We start from the raw sequence: 14,426 nt of genomic DNA on the forward strand, positions 1-14,426 counted from the left end.
CTTATTGAAGACAGGACGTCTTCTGCCGCCGATTTTCCGGACCTCTTCAGTCTTCTGGCTCTGTAAGGGGGCCGGCGGCGCGGCTCTGGGACCCATCCATGGCTGGGCCTGTGATCGTCCCTCTGGAGCTAATGTCCAGTAGCCTAAGAAGCCCAATCCACTCTGCACGCAGGTGAGTTCGCTTCTTCTCCCCTTAGTCCCTCGGTGCAGTGAACCTGTTGCCAGCAGGATTCACTGAAAATAAAAAACCTATACTTAAACTTTTTTTACTATGCAGCTCAGGAGAGCCACCTAGTGAGCACCCTTCTCGTTCGGGCACAAAAATCTAACTGAGGCTTGGAGGAGGGTCATAGGGGGAGGAGCCAGTGCACACCAGGTAGTCCTAAAGCTTTTACTTTTGTGCCCAGTCTCCTGCGGAGCCGCTATTCCCCATGGTCCTTTCTGAGTCCCCAGCATCCACTAGGACGTCAGAGAAATTAACCTTAGCGTGAATGTGTGTGCGTGTATGTGTGGTAGGGAATATAGATTGTAAGCTCCACTGGGGCAGGGACTGATGTCTGCGGAATATGTGTGCGCTATATAAATAACTGATAATAAATAAATTGATACAATCACCAATGGTTGTTTAAAATTGGCAGAGCCGTCAATGGTCAACTCTACAGAGCCCCAAGACAGCTGCAGGTAGAGCACACACCAAACAATAACATTCACATTATAAAAGATAAGCGGAAAAGCAGTGCCGCGTAGCAGGAGGCAATAATACCACATTAAACACTTTATGATCCACAACATATTTAAGTAGATGAGCCAGGAGGTCCAGATCACAGCTGGAGCAGGAGAACCAAGCCGGATGATGTGACCTCATCGCTCTTTTCGTATCTAAACCAAAGGCCACTACAGCAAGGGGTACCCACAGGTCACTGGGAAATGTGAGGCCACACATACCAGAATAAACAATGTTCTGCAGCAGCAACTAGTGCTGTCAAATGCTGGAGAGTGGCTGGTACAGCTCCAATGTGCCAGCTGGTTGTGAATGGCAGGAAGACTCCCTCCAAGGCTTCCAAATGAAGGGATAGTGTAGAATGCTCAGGGGTCTGATGTAGCCCAACGTACTCCCCAGATGGTCAGACGTAGGACAATAGTTCGGACATATAGGGGTCTATTCATGAAGCAGTGAAAAGTGTGAAGAAGTGAGAAGAAGAAATTGAGAAGTTGCCCATGGCAACCAATCAGCTGCTACGTATAATTTTATAGAATGCACTTTATAAACAGTGTAGAAGTTGCTATGGGCAACTTCTACACTGACTCACTTCTCCACTCTTTTCACTACTTCATGAATACACCCCATAATCAGGCTGACTTGAAACAGATGCTGACAGATACCGTACAAAAAAGCCACTGATAGTCTCCCTCTGGGATATTTTAATGGTATATTGGGCCAACACATATTTTCTGTCGCTATGATAATGGTAAAATACATAGGGCCATAAGAGTAGAACAGAAATAGACATAGATTGGGACACCTACTTTGGCTACATGAAATTCTTATTCAAAAGGCACATATGTTATAAACCAATAAACATACCTATTGGTTCATTACATTGAAACAGCCCTTTCAATATTAACATCATGGTCTGTTACCAATTACAGCACAAACGCATCTGGGAGCAACTGCTAAGATATTACAGCGACTGGAAAGATACTTGTCTGTGCTATGCCCTCTACTTATACTATAGATGCCGCAACATCAGCAATCTCTAGCACTGCTATAAAGTCTCAGCAGATCTTCTTACCTGGAACCAGATTTATTAAAAGCCACATTGGTAAGCGGTAAAATGTGCGCTCTGAGTACCTGTAAGTAGAGAAGACGGCTTGTTAGACCAACACTGACACAATCACAATCTTCAGATGGTCAACTGCAACACTGACACGATGACACACTCTTCAGATAGTCAACTGCAACACTGCAAATCGTAAAAAAAAAAAAAAAAAAAAAGACATGCAGTCCTTCCCCCAAAACATATTACCTCCCTGGCTAGTAGGGCCCGATGCTGGTTCCAAAAATACAAGGGACCCCTACATCCCGCCCCTCCCTCGTATTTTTGTAACCAGGACGGTCTAAAGGGCCCAGTGCTGGTTGTAAAAATACAGGGGAACCCTACTCATTTTTTCCTCTCTATTTATGCAACCAAGACCGGCTCAAAGAGCCCGAGGCAGGTTACGCTTTGGGGAAAGGACTGCGCAGCTTTTTTTTTTATTTTTATTTTTTAACTATTTGTAAACTTATCCTGCCAGAATCATGCACGGATCCCATTGATCTGTGCATGCTGCTGTCAAAACTCGCACCTTGTAATGCATTACAAAGTGCGAGTTTAACCACTAAAAATTTGCCCTACATTGCACAATGTAGTAGCCTCTAGCTTAAAAACTCACAGGCTATTACATTTGCGAGTTACGGCACCAACTCACACCTTCTCAACATGCAAGAAGGTGCAAGTTAGTTTTGAACTAAAAAGTCGCACTCCATTACATTCGGCCCATAGTATGAAAGTGGGAAGTTAAATTCCTTCATCCCATTATTATTATTATTATTTTTTTTTTTGCTGCAGCAAAAAGGTGTTACAGCAGCTATACTAAACACCCAAAAGTAAGAAGCTCTAGGTGCCTGTGAAGGAACCTAATTTTGGCAGCGACTACTCTCCAACAACTAGTGTGCAGTTGGCACTCACATTCGGAGACTGTCTGCTGGCACCGGGAGAAGTGGTCGGTAATAGCAAGTTACTGGCAGTCAGGGGACCCTAAGACCAAGCAGTAAATGATAAACTGTTGAGAGGAAAGACACAGTGGCAGAGTCTGCCTGTCCTGTTATGGTCTATAACTGGTGATAAGCTTCAAGGGTATCATAGTAAATCTAATAAATATTACAAATATAATATTTGACTTTATAATATCCACGCTACTGATTTACAAATATGTAAGATTTTTAGAGAAAGGGATTGGAGGGGCCATCTTAGGGCCTGATTCAGATTTGTACGCAAACCCGATAGTTTACGTACAAATCCGATGTTTGGGGAACTGCGCATGTGCAGAACAGATCCTACATGACTGCTCGCATCCCCCCCCCCCTTTCATAGCTGCAGCATGACTGATATGGGCAGGCGGTGATAGGGGCCACTTTACAAAACGGGGACATTTTGACCCATTATGTAGGCATGCCAAGCAAATGGTCTGCTTTGTCGGAAACAGGCTTCCTCGACCCGGCTGACCAGTTCCGACGCACAGTCTGAATAAGCTTTGGCAAATGGGCCAAGGGATGCGACCATTGGGATGCGACCATTGCAACCATGATCCGATGCCGCCTCCTGCATGCAGGAGGCGTCTTTTTCATGCCAACGCCTCCTGCTGCATTAGTATCTTAGTTGTACGGTATTGCACAGCCGCAGCCTGAATCAGGACAACAAGAAAAGGATTTATTTCTCCTCACAGCGCTGGTAATCAGCTGCTCAACTCCACTCCCAGGTATACACCAACACCTGTAATTAGTACTAGCAAGAAGGAGAATTTGGAGAGGAGTGTACAGCACTGAGAACCCCTAAGATCCGGATGATGCCTTAATATATTTGGCACAATAAGAAAACCTTTTCCTTACACATGTAAAGAATAAAGAATATATGGTAATAAAATTCTGGTGAATATCTCAATGGATAATTAATGAGAAACATGTGATCACACTATAGAGAGTGTTAAGTTAAACATTTTTATAAATGGATAATTTTATGCAGACTTTGTATCCAGCTAGTTGTCAGTAATGAGATCAATTAAGCAGAATCTCCGTCCTTGCTGCGCTCACTAATAGACTGACACTCACTTTAAAAAAAACGATACCGTTCACTGAAAGGTATCTTTGTATTTCTTGATCTCGTCTGGCACCTTCAGGATATCAGGTTTCAAGACTCCAACAGACCAATGCCAAATTAATAAAGATAAAAAAGGTTATCCCAGCAGGGAATTTATTCACAAAGATTTCACAAAGATTTTCTATAAAAAGGACACAGGACGCATACCCGCTCCCGAATAGAGGCTGTGCTTCACTACTGAGATGTCCGGAATATCTCAGTCCGCTGTAACGGCAAACAGCCTCAGGCGTGCGGGTGTCCCTGTAATTGATTGCACCAGTCACCAGCCTGTCGCTGCACTGTGGCACAGGTAGGCTACAAAAACATTGTCAATTACGCGGCGCACATCACTACGGTAACACCCGCCCGCCCCCTCCTCACCCACGGTCACCTGTCCAGTTCTCATACTGTGCTGGCTAAGAATGACATCATCTCCTGACGCCCGGCGCACTGCACCCGCACTACGCTGCGCCAACCCTCCATGCCTCACCTGCTATATCCCAGACGTGACAGGAGCCACAGCAGATGTGACAGGAGCTGCAGCGTGACAACGATAGCGGCAGGAGGATGCACAATCTGCAGCACTGCCGGCTCCACAAAAGAGGAAGCTGACACTGAAACAGTGTGGTAAGTGTCAGCGTACATTTGCTACTTTATTTCCACTCTCATTAAATCTCTCATACCCCTGCCGCTTAGCTCCTCCCCCTTGTGTCGTGGCTCCTCCCCCTTATGGAAAAGGTCCCTTAGGCCACTTGGATCTAACCTCAACCCTCCTGCTCTCTCTCACCCCTCTCTCTACCTCTCTCCTTCTCTTTCTCCCTCCTTCTCTCTTCCTCTCCCTTTCTTTCTCCCTCTCCCTCCTTTTCTCTTCCTCTCCCTCCCCTCTCTATCTCTTTCTTTCTGCCTTTCCCTCCGCCTCTTCCTCTCTATCCCTCTCCCTCTCTCTCTCTCCCTCAGCTCCCCCTCTGTCCATCTCTCTCTCTCTCTTAGTCCCCCTCTTTCTTTCTCACTCCCTCTCTCTTTCTCCCTCTCTCTCTCTCTCTCCCTCAGCTCCCCCTCTGTCCATCTCCCTCTCTCTCTCTTTTTCTCTCTTAGTCCCCCTCTTTCTCACTCCCTCTCTCTTTCTCTCTCCCTCTCTATTTCTCTCTCCCTCTCTCTCTGTCTCTCTCCTTTCATTCCCCCCTCTCTCCTTCTCCCTCTCTCTTGGTGGTCGAGGTGGTGTGTGGGTGGCAGTTAAGTTGGTGCCCCGTAGGTCCCCAGAAATGTCAGTGTATATATACTAGTGATGAGCGGATTCGGTTTTACTCGGTTTTACTCGGTTTTACTCGGTTCTCAAAACGGCATCTTATTGGCTCACGGATGTCACGTGTTTTGGATAGCCAATAAGATGCCGTTTTGAGAACCGAGTAAAACCGAGTAAAACCGAGTAAAACCGAACCTCGCTCATCACTAATATATACAGTATATATATATATATATATATATATATATATATATATATATACACTACATATATCTGTGTGTGTGTGTGTTTATATATAATATAATCAGCAGTGCGGGTGGCATGCACGGGACTGACATTCAATTCAGATAACTGAACAAAAACAGTCTCTTTCATGATCAACATTTCAGAATTATTAACCTTTGCCAGGATCCTAACGAAGATTAATAATGCCAAAATGTTTATTGTGAAGGAGAATCTTGTGTCCAGTTATTTGAATTGAATCCAGTCCCGTGCGTGCCACCCGCACTGCTGATATATTCCTAGGTTGAGAGATACCGTGTATGTATATGTATATATATATATATATATATATATATTATTAGTTTTTAGGGGGCCCCCATGTCTTCAGTACCCCAGGCCCCCCGGATCCTTAATCCGGCTCTGGGCACTGTGATTTGGCGCACCTAGAACCAGATGAGGACACATATGTAGACTGGATAATTGCCAGTGTTTTATCTTTCTAAATACTAAGAGACAGGTGCTTTCTCCGGATAAAGTCATTTGACTGAATCAGCCCTATTTTGTCCCAATTCTCCAATTGGAAATTGTCAGGGTCTCACTGGGTGACCCCAGTGAGACCCAGTGCTGTGAGCACTGACCTTGAATAGATAGAACTTGTGGTGATCTTGCTGCCCTATCTTCTCCTGCAGCCTTAGAATGAGATGCTTCACTTGCTGGGTGCGGGAGGCCGTGATTAGAGGCTCAGCTTTCTGAATTTCTTTTACTAGCAGGTCCACATCAGTCCTGTAATACATAAGCCAGACATTACTAACACGTGTACAATTACTAAATGCCATGTATGTCCCTTTCTGATCATAATAACTAAAGATCTAAAGTGTCTGAAAAATGATTTCTTAAAATCAAGTTAATACAAAATGTAATTTTCTCGGGGGGCGTGGCCTAGCCTGCAAGTTGTGAGAGGCTGTTTTTTGGGAGATCCTGCTAGCCCTGCTATATTTGTCGGCTAAACTGTGCTTTTGGGGGTCCTTACTCCCTCCATCTATTGTTGATACCTCCCTCCAACGTTTGGGATCAACGTTTGATACTGAAGCCGGGGACTAGAGTTGAGGACGGACCTGGGCCGGACTTCCGGAAGTAGCGGGGACGATCAACAAATCCTCTGGTTGCTTGCCTCATCCTGCTGCCGCCCCCTGACCGCCCCTGGGGCCCCTATAGGGCTGAATATTACAGCGTACTCTGATATACCGCCACTGATTGAATTCTGCTGATCCATTTTCGATACACTGACCCCCTCCAGTGATCGCGGTTACCCACGGCTACGATATTACCTTCCCTGCCTATACAATCTGGCCCTGGGGTTCCTTGCGGCTGCGATGGTCTCTGGCTGAATACCACCCCATGGTCGGCCTGACCGCCTCATAATCCACCTGTGTCAATTCCTATTTTCTATTTTCTACCCCATCGCTCCTTCCCCCCCTCTCTATTGCAACTTTACTGGAGAAGGTAGCTCTCTCCCTGGCAAGAAAGCTCCCCAGGCCTCCGCACACTTCTTCGGCAGCAAGGCCAAGGGTCCCCAGAACATGGCGCACTCCCCGGAGTCCCCTTCGTCACCACGCTCTTCGGAGTTGGGTATTGACCCTCAGATACAGGCAGTGATGTCCGGCCTCCTGGAAGGCGTGCAATCGGCCTTTAAACAAGAACTGTCCAAAGCGGTCTTGGATTTCAAAACGGAGATTGCCTCGCTTGGAAATCGTACGGATGCCTTGGAGACGAAGACTGACGACTTATGTCGCTCGCAACAGCGTCTAGACCACGAACTTTCCAGGCTCCATGCTTAGGTTGAGACCCTGAAGGAACGCCAAGAGGACCTGGAGAATCGATCCCGTTGCAATAACTTGCACATCCGTAATGTGGCGGAATATGTCCAGAGCTCTACGTTGCCCTCCTTCTTGAAAGACCTTTTCCAGCACTTAGTCCCGGACTTATCTGCTGAGGATTGCCTCTTCGATAGGGCACACAGGGCCCTGCGGGCCAAACCTTCAAAATCACAACCCCCTCGGGACATTATAGCCCGTCTCCATTATTACCGCTCGAAGGAGAAAATAATTGCTTCCGTCCGGGCTTCCGGGGCATGCAATTGCAGATTTACCAGGACTTGGTGCCCTCGACCATCCAAAAAGACGGGACCTCCAACCGATTACTAGGCTTCTACACCAACACCAAATTCGTTATCGCTGGGGATTCCCCTTTCAGTTGCAACTTTCTTTTAATGGCGTCAACCATACGCTTAAGACCTTGGCACAAGGGCAGGAACTGCTTCGCAAGCTTTATCTCCTTCCAGCATCATCGTTCCTCCTCTGTTGACCCGTCTACCTCACCGAAATCACAGCGACCCAGTCCGCCTCAGCCAGACTGGACGAGAGTGTCTCGTCACAGGGGTGAAGATGATGCCCCCCCTAATTACCCGCCCTCTTCTCTATTATTAGTTTCACCGTGCCATTGTACCAGTTTGATGGAGGTTCCCCCTGGACTGGACTGACCATCCCTGGTTCTTTGGACCTTCTTCATTTCTTTTTATAGGTTGATTGATATTTCGCCTTTAATGTTCTATATCCAATGACAACAGTTGTTTGTTTGTATGTTTTTTAGTACTGGGGGCCCTCCACGGAGCGGGTTGACCTGGTCCCTGCTTCATAGACCCCCCTGGCATTATCTATGAAGGTTCCTTGAATGTTTCACCTGTTATGTCCTCAATTGTACATTTTGCTTTCAGGTTCATGGTCACGAGATGACCGGTCGTTTGGGCGGTTTGGTATTATGATGCCTGCCCCATGTGGACCACATGTTGTTGCTATACTATGCCCCCTTTCCCTCTCCTTCCTTCCCGGTCCTTCCCCCTCCCCCCACCCCCCTTTTTTTTTTTCCTCCCCTTCTTTCCCCTCTCGACACAGGTTTTATCTTCGTATGTTATGCTTTTTTGGCCTCGGCCATTTTGTTCTCGGTCAGGCCGCACAGCCTGATATGGTGGTTCGTGCCACTACCCCCATGCTCCCTGCTTCGATTGCTTTTTTGATTATGTTTTTCTTTAGTTTGGCGTTCCTGTTACGGGCCCCACTGCTACAGGGTTTTTGCCCGAATGGGCTTTCTCTTCTCTCTTCTTGCTCTTCCTTACTCTCCTTCTGTGGCCTTCTTTTCTCTCATTTCCCGTTTCTCCTCTTGTCTTTGTGGTGGGTTCTGGATATCCATTCTACTTGCCCTCCTTTCTTTATGGGTAGTTGGGTCCTGGAAAGCCTTTGTTTTCGTGCCCCTCTCCCCTTCTTTTATGGCTCTCAATGAGATGTTGTTACTCAGGCCACCATTCCCCTAAAGATATTATCCGTTAATGTTAATGGCCTCAACTCCCCCAAAAAACGGACGGTGCTCCTGGGCGCCTGTAGACGTGAGAAAGCGGACGTAGTTTTTCTTCAGGAAACCCACCTTACGGGCTCCCATACACAACTCCGCGGTAGACAATTCACACAAACCTTTTTTGCCTCAGCAAATTGTAAGAAACGTGGGGTTGCAATTCTAATTAATCGCCACATTCCATTTACACATAGCAAAACTGTGGCGGATCCAGATGGTCGGTACTTGATGGTTCTTGGTACCCTCCGTTCTGAAGTCCTGACACTTATTTCTGTATACGCTCCTAACCAGGATCAGCTTCAGTTTTTCCATTCCTTTTTCCGTCACATTGGCAAGGTTGCACAGGGCCACATTGTGTTGGGTGGGGATTTTAACACCATTCTTGACCCCACTTTAGATAGGACGGGTCCCCCCCTTGCCTCTAGAGCTTCACGCACGCTTGCAGCCTCCCTTAAGTTTCACGATCTACGGGACTCGTGGCGTCTCTGCCACGCCGTAGCCAGAGACTATACCCACTGTCAAAGTCAGAAAAATATCTCTATACACACTGCCATATTTGCACCTCATTCTGGTCCGCGCTGCGCATGCGTGCGCTCTCCCGTGCGTGCGCATACTCACAGTCGCGGGCACCCGCAGGCGCACGGTATGCGTATTTACGGTAGAGTTTATGTGATCGTAGCGTGCGACTCAATCGTTACATATTTTCAGTAATAATGTATTTTGTAGATCATGGTCCCTTTGATAGATTCTGAAAGTTTAGTTAATATAGCATGTTCCTGAACAGAGGGATCCCTCTTTGTATTGTACGAAGGGTCTAACAGGAGTCATACAGTGGTGTTTGGTACCCATCGGAAGAGTATTTAAATAGCAATATTCCGGTGTTGGTTTGGAGCGGATTAATCGCTCATGCGAATAGTTATGGACATAAGAAGTTTATGTCCATTTACTATTATTTGTTCTTATTTAGTCATGCGGCGGGAAACTCAGCATCCCACCCACCTGAACAGTTGGAAGCAGTCACAGCCCACCTGTATGAATCAACCTATGACCTTTTGTTATAATGCGAAGCCGAATTCCTGTGTCCAATGAACAATGAGATTGTAGGGACCATTGAATTGTATTGTGTGTGGGGCATAAATAGGCAGGCCGACCATATCCAGTTCACTCTCTTCAACGGTTCTCATTGCTGATAATCGGGAGCTGGATATCGAGGCGCATGCGATCGTTTCCCCTTGTGCGTAAGTGTTTCTCCGCAACTATATTGATCTTCTTGTTATTGTGGGCCAATTTCTCTCTCTCCCTCTCCCTTCTCCTCTTTCTCTCTTATTTTCCTTTAAATTGTATTGTATTGTATTTCCTGTGTAGTTATCTGGTTAGGTAGTCTATGTTATATTGTAGTGTATGACTTGTATTGTGTTTAACTCTTTTGCAAGTATAGCATTCATAATATATATTTTAGGCGTTGGACCCTGAGCACGGTATCTGTGTGTTTCTTATAGTATTAAGTATTCTCAGAGCGTCGGTGACGCTCGAACAGCTTTAAAAGGTAATAAGGTTATACTGTGTTGCATTTACACTCTAACATTACACTAAGGTTTTACTGCACAATACACTGTTTATGGTTTAGATACAAAGGTTTAAAATAGTGAGCGTCAGCGCCGTTGGTGATCTCCTCGTGGTCCCGAGCGTCCGCTACGCTATAGCGAATCATTACGTTAGTCAACAGCCAATAACGTGTCTGCCTGTGATCTCTTGGCCGTGAGTGAACGTGACGCTTGAGCGTCTCGATCGCGGCAAAGCGATTGTTACGCAACTAGCGTACCCTTACGGTACTTCATACGTAGATAGCGTACAGTGTCCTTGACCTCATAAAGGGTATTATATACGATAAATATTTAGCTTTATCAATTGGCGGCTCGCCCGTCCTTCACATATCTGCACTAGGTAATTTCAGCAGACATTATCCAGCAGCAAAGGGCGGGAGATCATATTCCTCGTAGTGCTGTTTGGATAAGCGTCTGCTTCTCTTAGTAAAGGGTGCTGAAGGAATCCGGGAACCGGAGGTAAGAACAAAACAATAGTGTCTTTTTAAAACTGTTTATTTTTCTGTCTTGCGTACACACGCACGCACACATATATATCTGCATTTCCTTTTCATTGGTGTATTTTCGTATGTCACTCTCCTGTTTGCCAGTTCTATAGTTGATAAACGTGCTAAGAGAGATTTGCCGCTATTTCATAGTTTAAGAGTAAAGGTAATATAGTTAAAGTATAGACAAACACACAGCTGTGCCTGAGAGACAAGGCGAAGTCAGTGTGGTGCGCGGTAGATGATAAAGGATCATCTACATTGATAAACGTATAAATTGTGTTACGGTGGATCTTTGCTTTGCGTACACGTGTCTCTAACAAAAGACTGAGACTTGCGTACGCAATCCAAGGGCCGACGCACGCAGCGTATATTACGCAACGGAGCGTACGGGTACGCCCACGTAACTCAAATCACAAGTTTTTTTCTCTCCTCTCAACGCGATAAGTAGCGCCACGCGGTAAATAACGCCAGGCGATAAATCGCGCAAATCTATTTTTTTTACATTCCAAATTTAAATTAACAGATCCGTCTCCTAATTGGTAACACATCTGGTCTAAAGAAAAAAATTTCTGCGCAGAAATAGAAATAGAAACAAAAGTGTATATGCGGTGAGTGAGTGTTTGTTTTTACAATTTTAAAGGTTGAACCACAAGAAAAGTCGAGTACTCGTGAGGTACATGCGTGTAAGTGACGTACACGGTGGCTAGGGAGGCATCCCTGGTTAAATATACAATTTGAGCATTAGAGTGTAGCAGACCAGGAGGTCATACTGTAACAGACCAGGAGGTCATAGCAGACCAGCAGGTTCAGGTACAGCAGACAAGGAAGTCCGCTATACAGTCCACAGGCACAACACCAAGAAAGGGTTGGTGCAACACCCATATAGGCCATATAAGCTCTGGCTGAAGGAATTCGCAGCCGCAATTTTCGATTCCACTGGTCGCTCCGTACATAAGATTAGTTGCTTATGTGCTGAACGATTGTACCGCACGTAATTGTGTGCATTAGTAAACCTGACCGGTACTATTTGTGTACGAAGGTCATAAACGCTATTTGTACATTCTAACGTGATTTGTGTAATTTTTTTTTATTTTAAGGGAAGTTCGCTGCTCACTCAGGAACTATCCAGCAACCAATAGTTACTGGAAAGAGTAAGTGTTCTTCGGATCACCCTCACAGGTTCCAGTAAATAGAGGTTCAGGTCGCAGGGGCCCTAGGTCGAGTACGCCAGCACCATATCGGTGTGATCAGGTCGTATTGGTCAGCGTGGGCGAGTGGGGTACTCGGTAAACCGCCACCGTCAGCCTATTTTGGACATTTGGTTTGCGTAAGGGTTGGCTGGATAAAGCAACACTTTCGAACTATGGGGGCCACTTGTTCAGGTAGGGGGCGATCAACCTCGGTTCGGGTTGATTCAGTGAACCGACCAATTGGGTCGGCAAGGTATGTAATGTGTGAGAAATACGGAAGTCACACAGAAGCTTTATGTGATGAATGGGAGAGAATGACAGTACATGACGGGGAGAAATTCCCAAGAGTAGGTAGCTTCAGCTCAGAAGTGTTACAAAATTTAAGGAGGAGGATATGTCTCATTAAATCAACAAAGAGACGAATCAAACATTACGATTATTTTCAGTTGTGGCAACAGGAAGGTGACATACAGAGAGGATTGGCTCAGGCGGCGGGATCTGGCACGATCAGAAAACTGATAGCCACCATATATATCGGGAGAAAAATTGGTTGCGGAGAATGACGCATTAAGGTGTAACAAACAACAAACTCTTAGCAACTGTATAAATGTTAAAGATAATGTTAACCAATTAACCAATGCAAGTATTAACCCGTGCAAGTTGTACCCTGTTTTGAACTTCCCTCAGGAGTGTGATCAAGAGGACGAATCGGCAACAATTTCAGCGCTCTCTCTAGCAGCCACCATAGCAGAGACCACAGTAGGCACAGCTCAACCCCCGAGATTAGTAACGAAAGCCCCTAGCGGAGGGATAGGTGAGGTCGTATCAACAGGTAAGTACGGCACCATACACTATGCTGAAACTATTTCACCACAGCCTGTAGAATCTACACAGGATGAGGTTGTTAGAGTTAATCCTGTTAAGGTAATAGTAGTTCCAAATGGGAAAACAGACACTTCAGGAGTCACTCCTGTTAGGAACATTGCCATGTACACCCCATTTTCCCGAATGGAATTAAGGACCATAGTGTCTGAATTCCCTGACCCTAGAAAAGACTTAGTTGCCAGTCAAAAATACATCAGAGACTTAGGTAACACTGTAGAGCCCAACAATAAAGACTGGCAGATATTGCTGAGAGCATGTTTACCCTCCAATGTTGACGCAACTCAATTTTTAGCTGATTGCGGATTAGATCAGGATGTACCTCTTACAGATGTGTACAACAAAGATAATGTAAAAAGAATAAGCTTACAGTTAAAAGAGTATTTCCCAGCGGTAGTCAGATGGAACAAGATATTCTCCATTAAACAGGAGTCAGAGACAGCTGCAGAGTATTTTCACAGAGCATTATCAGAAATGGCAAAATACACAGGCATAGAGGACATTAAAACAAACACAAACCATCGAGAAGTAGCAGTATCGGTACTGATGGATGGTTTAAAAGAGTCATTGAAGACTAGGGTACAGACCACACAACCATGTTGGCAAGGTCTGTCTGTGGCTACTTTGAGAGAGGCTGCTATTGATCACGATAGGAACATCACCAGACACAGGGAACAACAAGGTGATAAATTAATGGCCGTAAGTATACAGGCCCTGACCACAAGGCAGCCTTTGTTTGTATCACCAAACCCTGTGGGTAAGTCAAGTGTGGTTACTTGTTATTCTTGTCATAAACAGGGACACATGGCACGAGATTGTAGAATGAAGAATTCACGAAACTCATACCAACCCCCTAGACAACGACACGACACACGACATTGGGAGCAAGGTCCGCAGAAACGGAGTTATGAGCCACATACAGGGGAAACAAAAAGATACCCCCCGAACAGAGACTGGCAAGCCTCTGGTAGCTCCCAATTAACTCCATCACAAGTAGTTGCTGCCAGCGGGATTCAGGGAGGTCACCATACCCAATAGGGGTGTGGCCATACCTGTAATCTGCAGCCAGTAAAATTGATTGCAAGCCTTGGAAGTGAACCAGAAATTGCAATCAATGTAGCTGGTAAATCATTAAACTTTCTTGTAGACACAGGGGCGGCCAAATCAGTGATAAATTCGACAGTGGGCATGAGAACCACTGGTAAGACAATTCCAGCCATAGGGGTAACGGGAGTAGTCCAGCCCTACCCTGTTAGCAAACCAGCCGAGATTACAGTAGGGCCTTTACATACCAAGCATTCCTTTCTGCTGGCTGCATCGGCACCGACTAATCTCCTGGGAAGAGACTTACTGTGTAAAATGGGGTGCGTCATTTATTGTACTCCTGAAGGTGTATTCTTGGACATACCTGAGAATAACGCTCAGGAAGTGCGAGACATGTTAGACTCCCCGTCAAAATTAATGTCACATACCATTATGACAAATAGGACTCCCTC

The 14,426-nt window shown here is 45.7% G+C and overlaps 1 protein-coding gene across 2 annotated transcripts in view; it reads right to left on the bottom strand.

The window, feature by feature from the left end:
• DAW1 (dynein assembly factor with WD repeats 1) overlaps positions 1-14,426 on the bottom strand; it is a 156,902-nt gene that overhangs the window by 84,911 nt on the left and 57,565 nt on the right. For both annotated transcript variants that reach the window (XM_063915633.1, XM_063915634.1), the window contains exons 3-4: positions 6,000-6,144; positions 1,794-1,852 (exon numbers count right to left, since the gene is read on the bottom strand). In XM_063915633.1, the coding sequence (XP_063771703.1) occupies positions 1,794-1,852; positions 6,000-6,144 (204 nt within the window). The remainder of the gene's footprint in view (positions 1-1,793; positions 1,853-5,999; positions 6,145-14,426) is intronic.

The sequence above is a fragment of the Pseudophryne corroboree genome, chromosome 4 (assembly GCF_028390025.1).
Source record: "Pseudophryne corroboree isolate aPseCor3 chromosome 4, aPseCor3.hap2, whole genome shotgun sequence".
NCBI classification, from domain to species: domain Eukaryota; kingdom Metazoa; phylum Chordata; class Amphibia; order Anura; family Myobatrachidae; genus Pseudophryne; species Pseudophryne corroboree.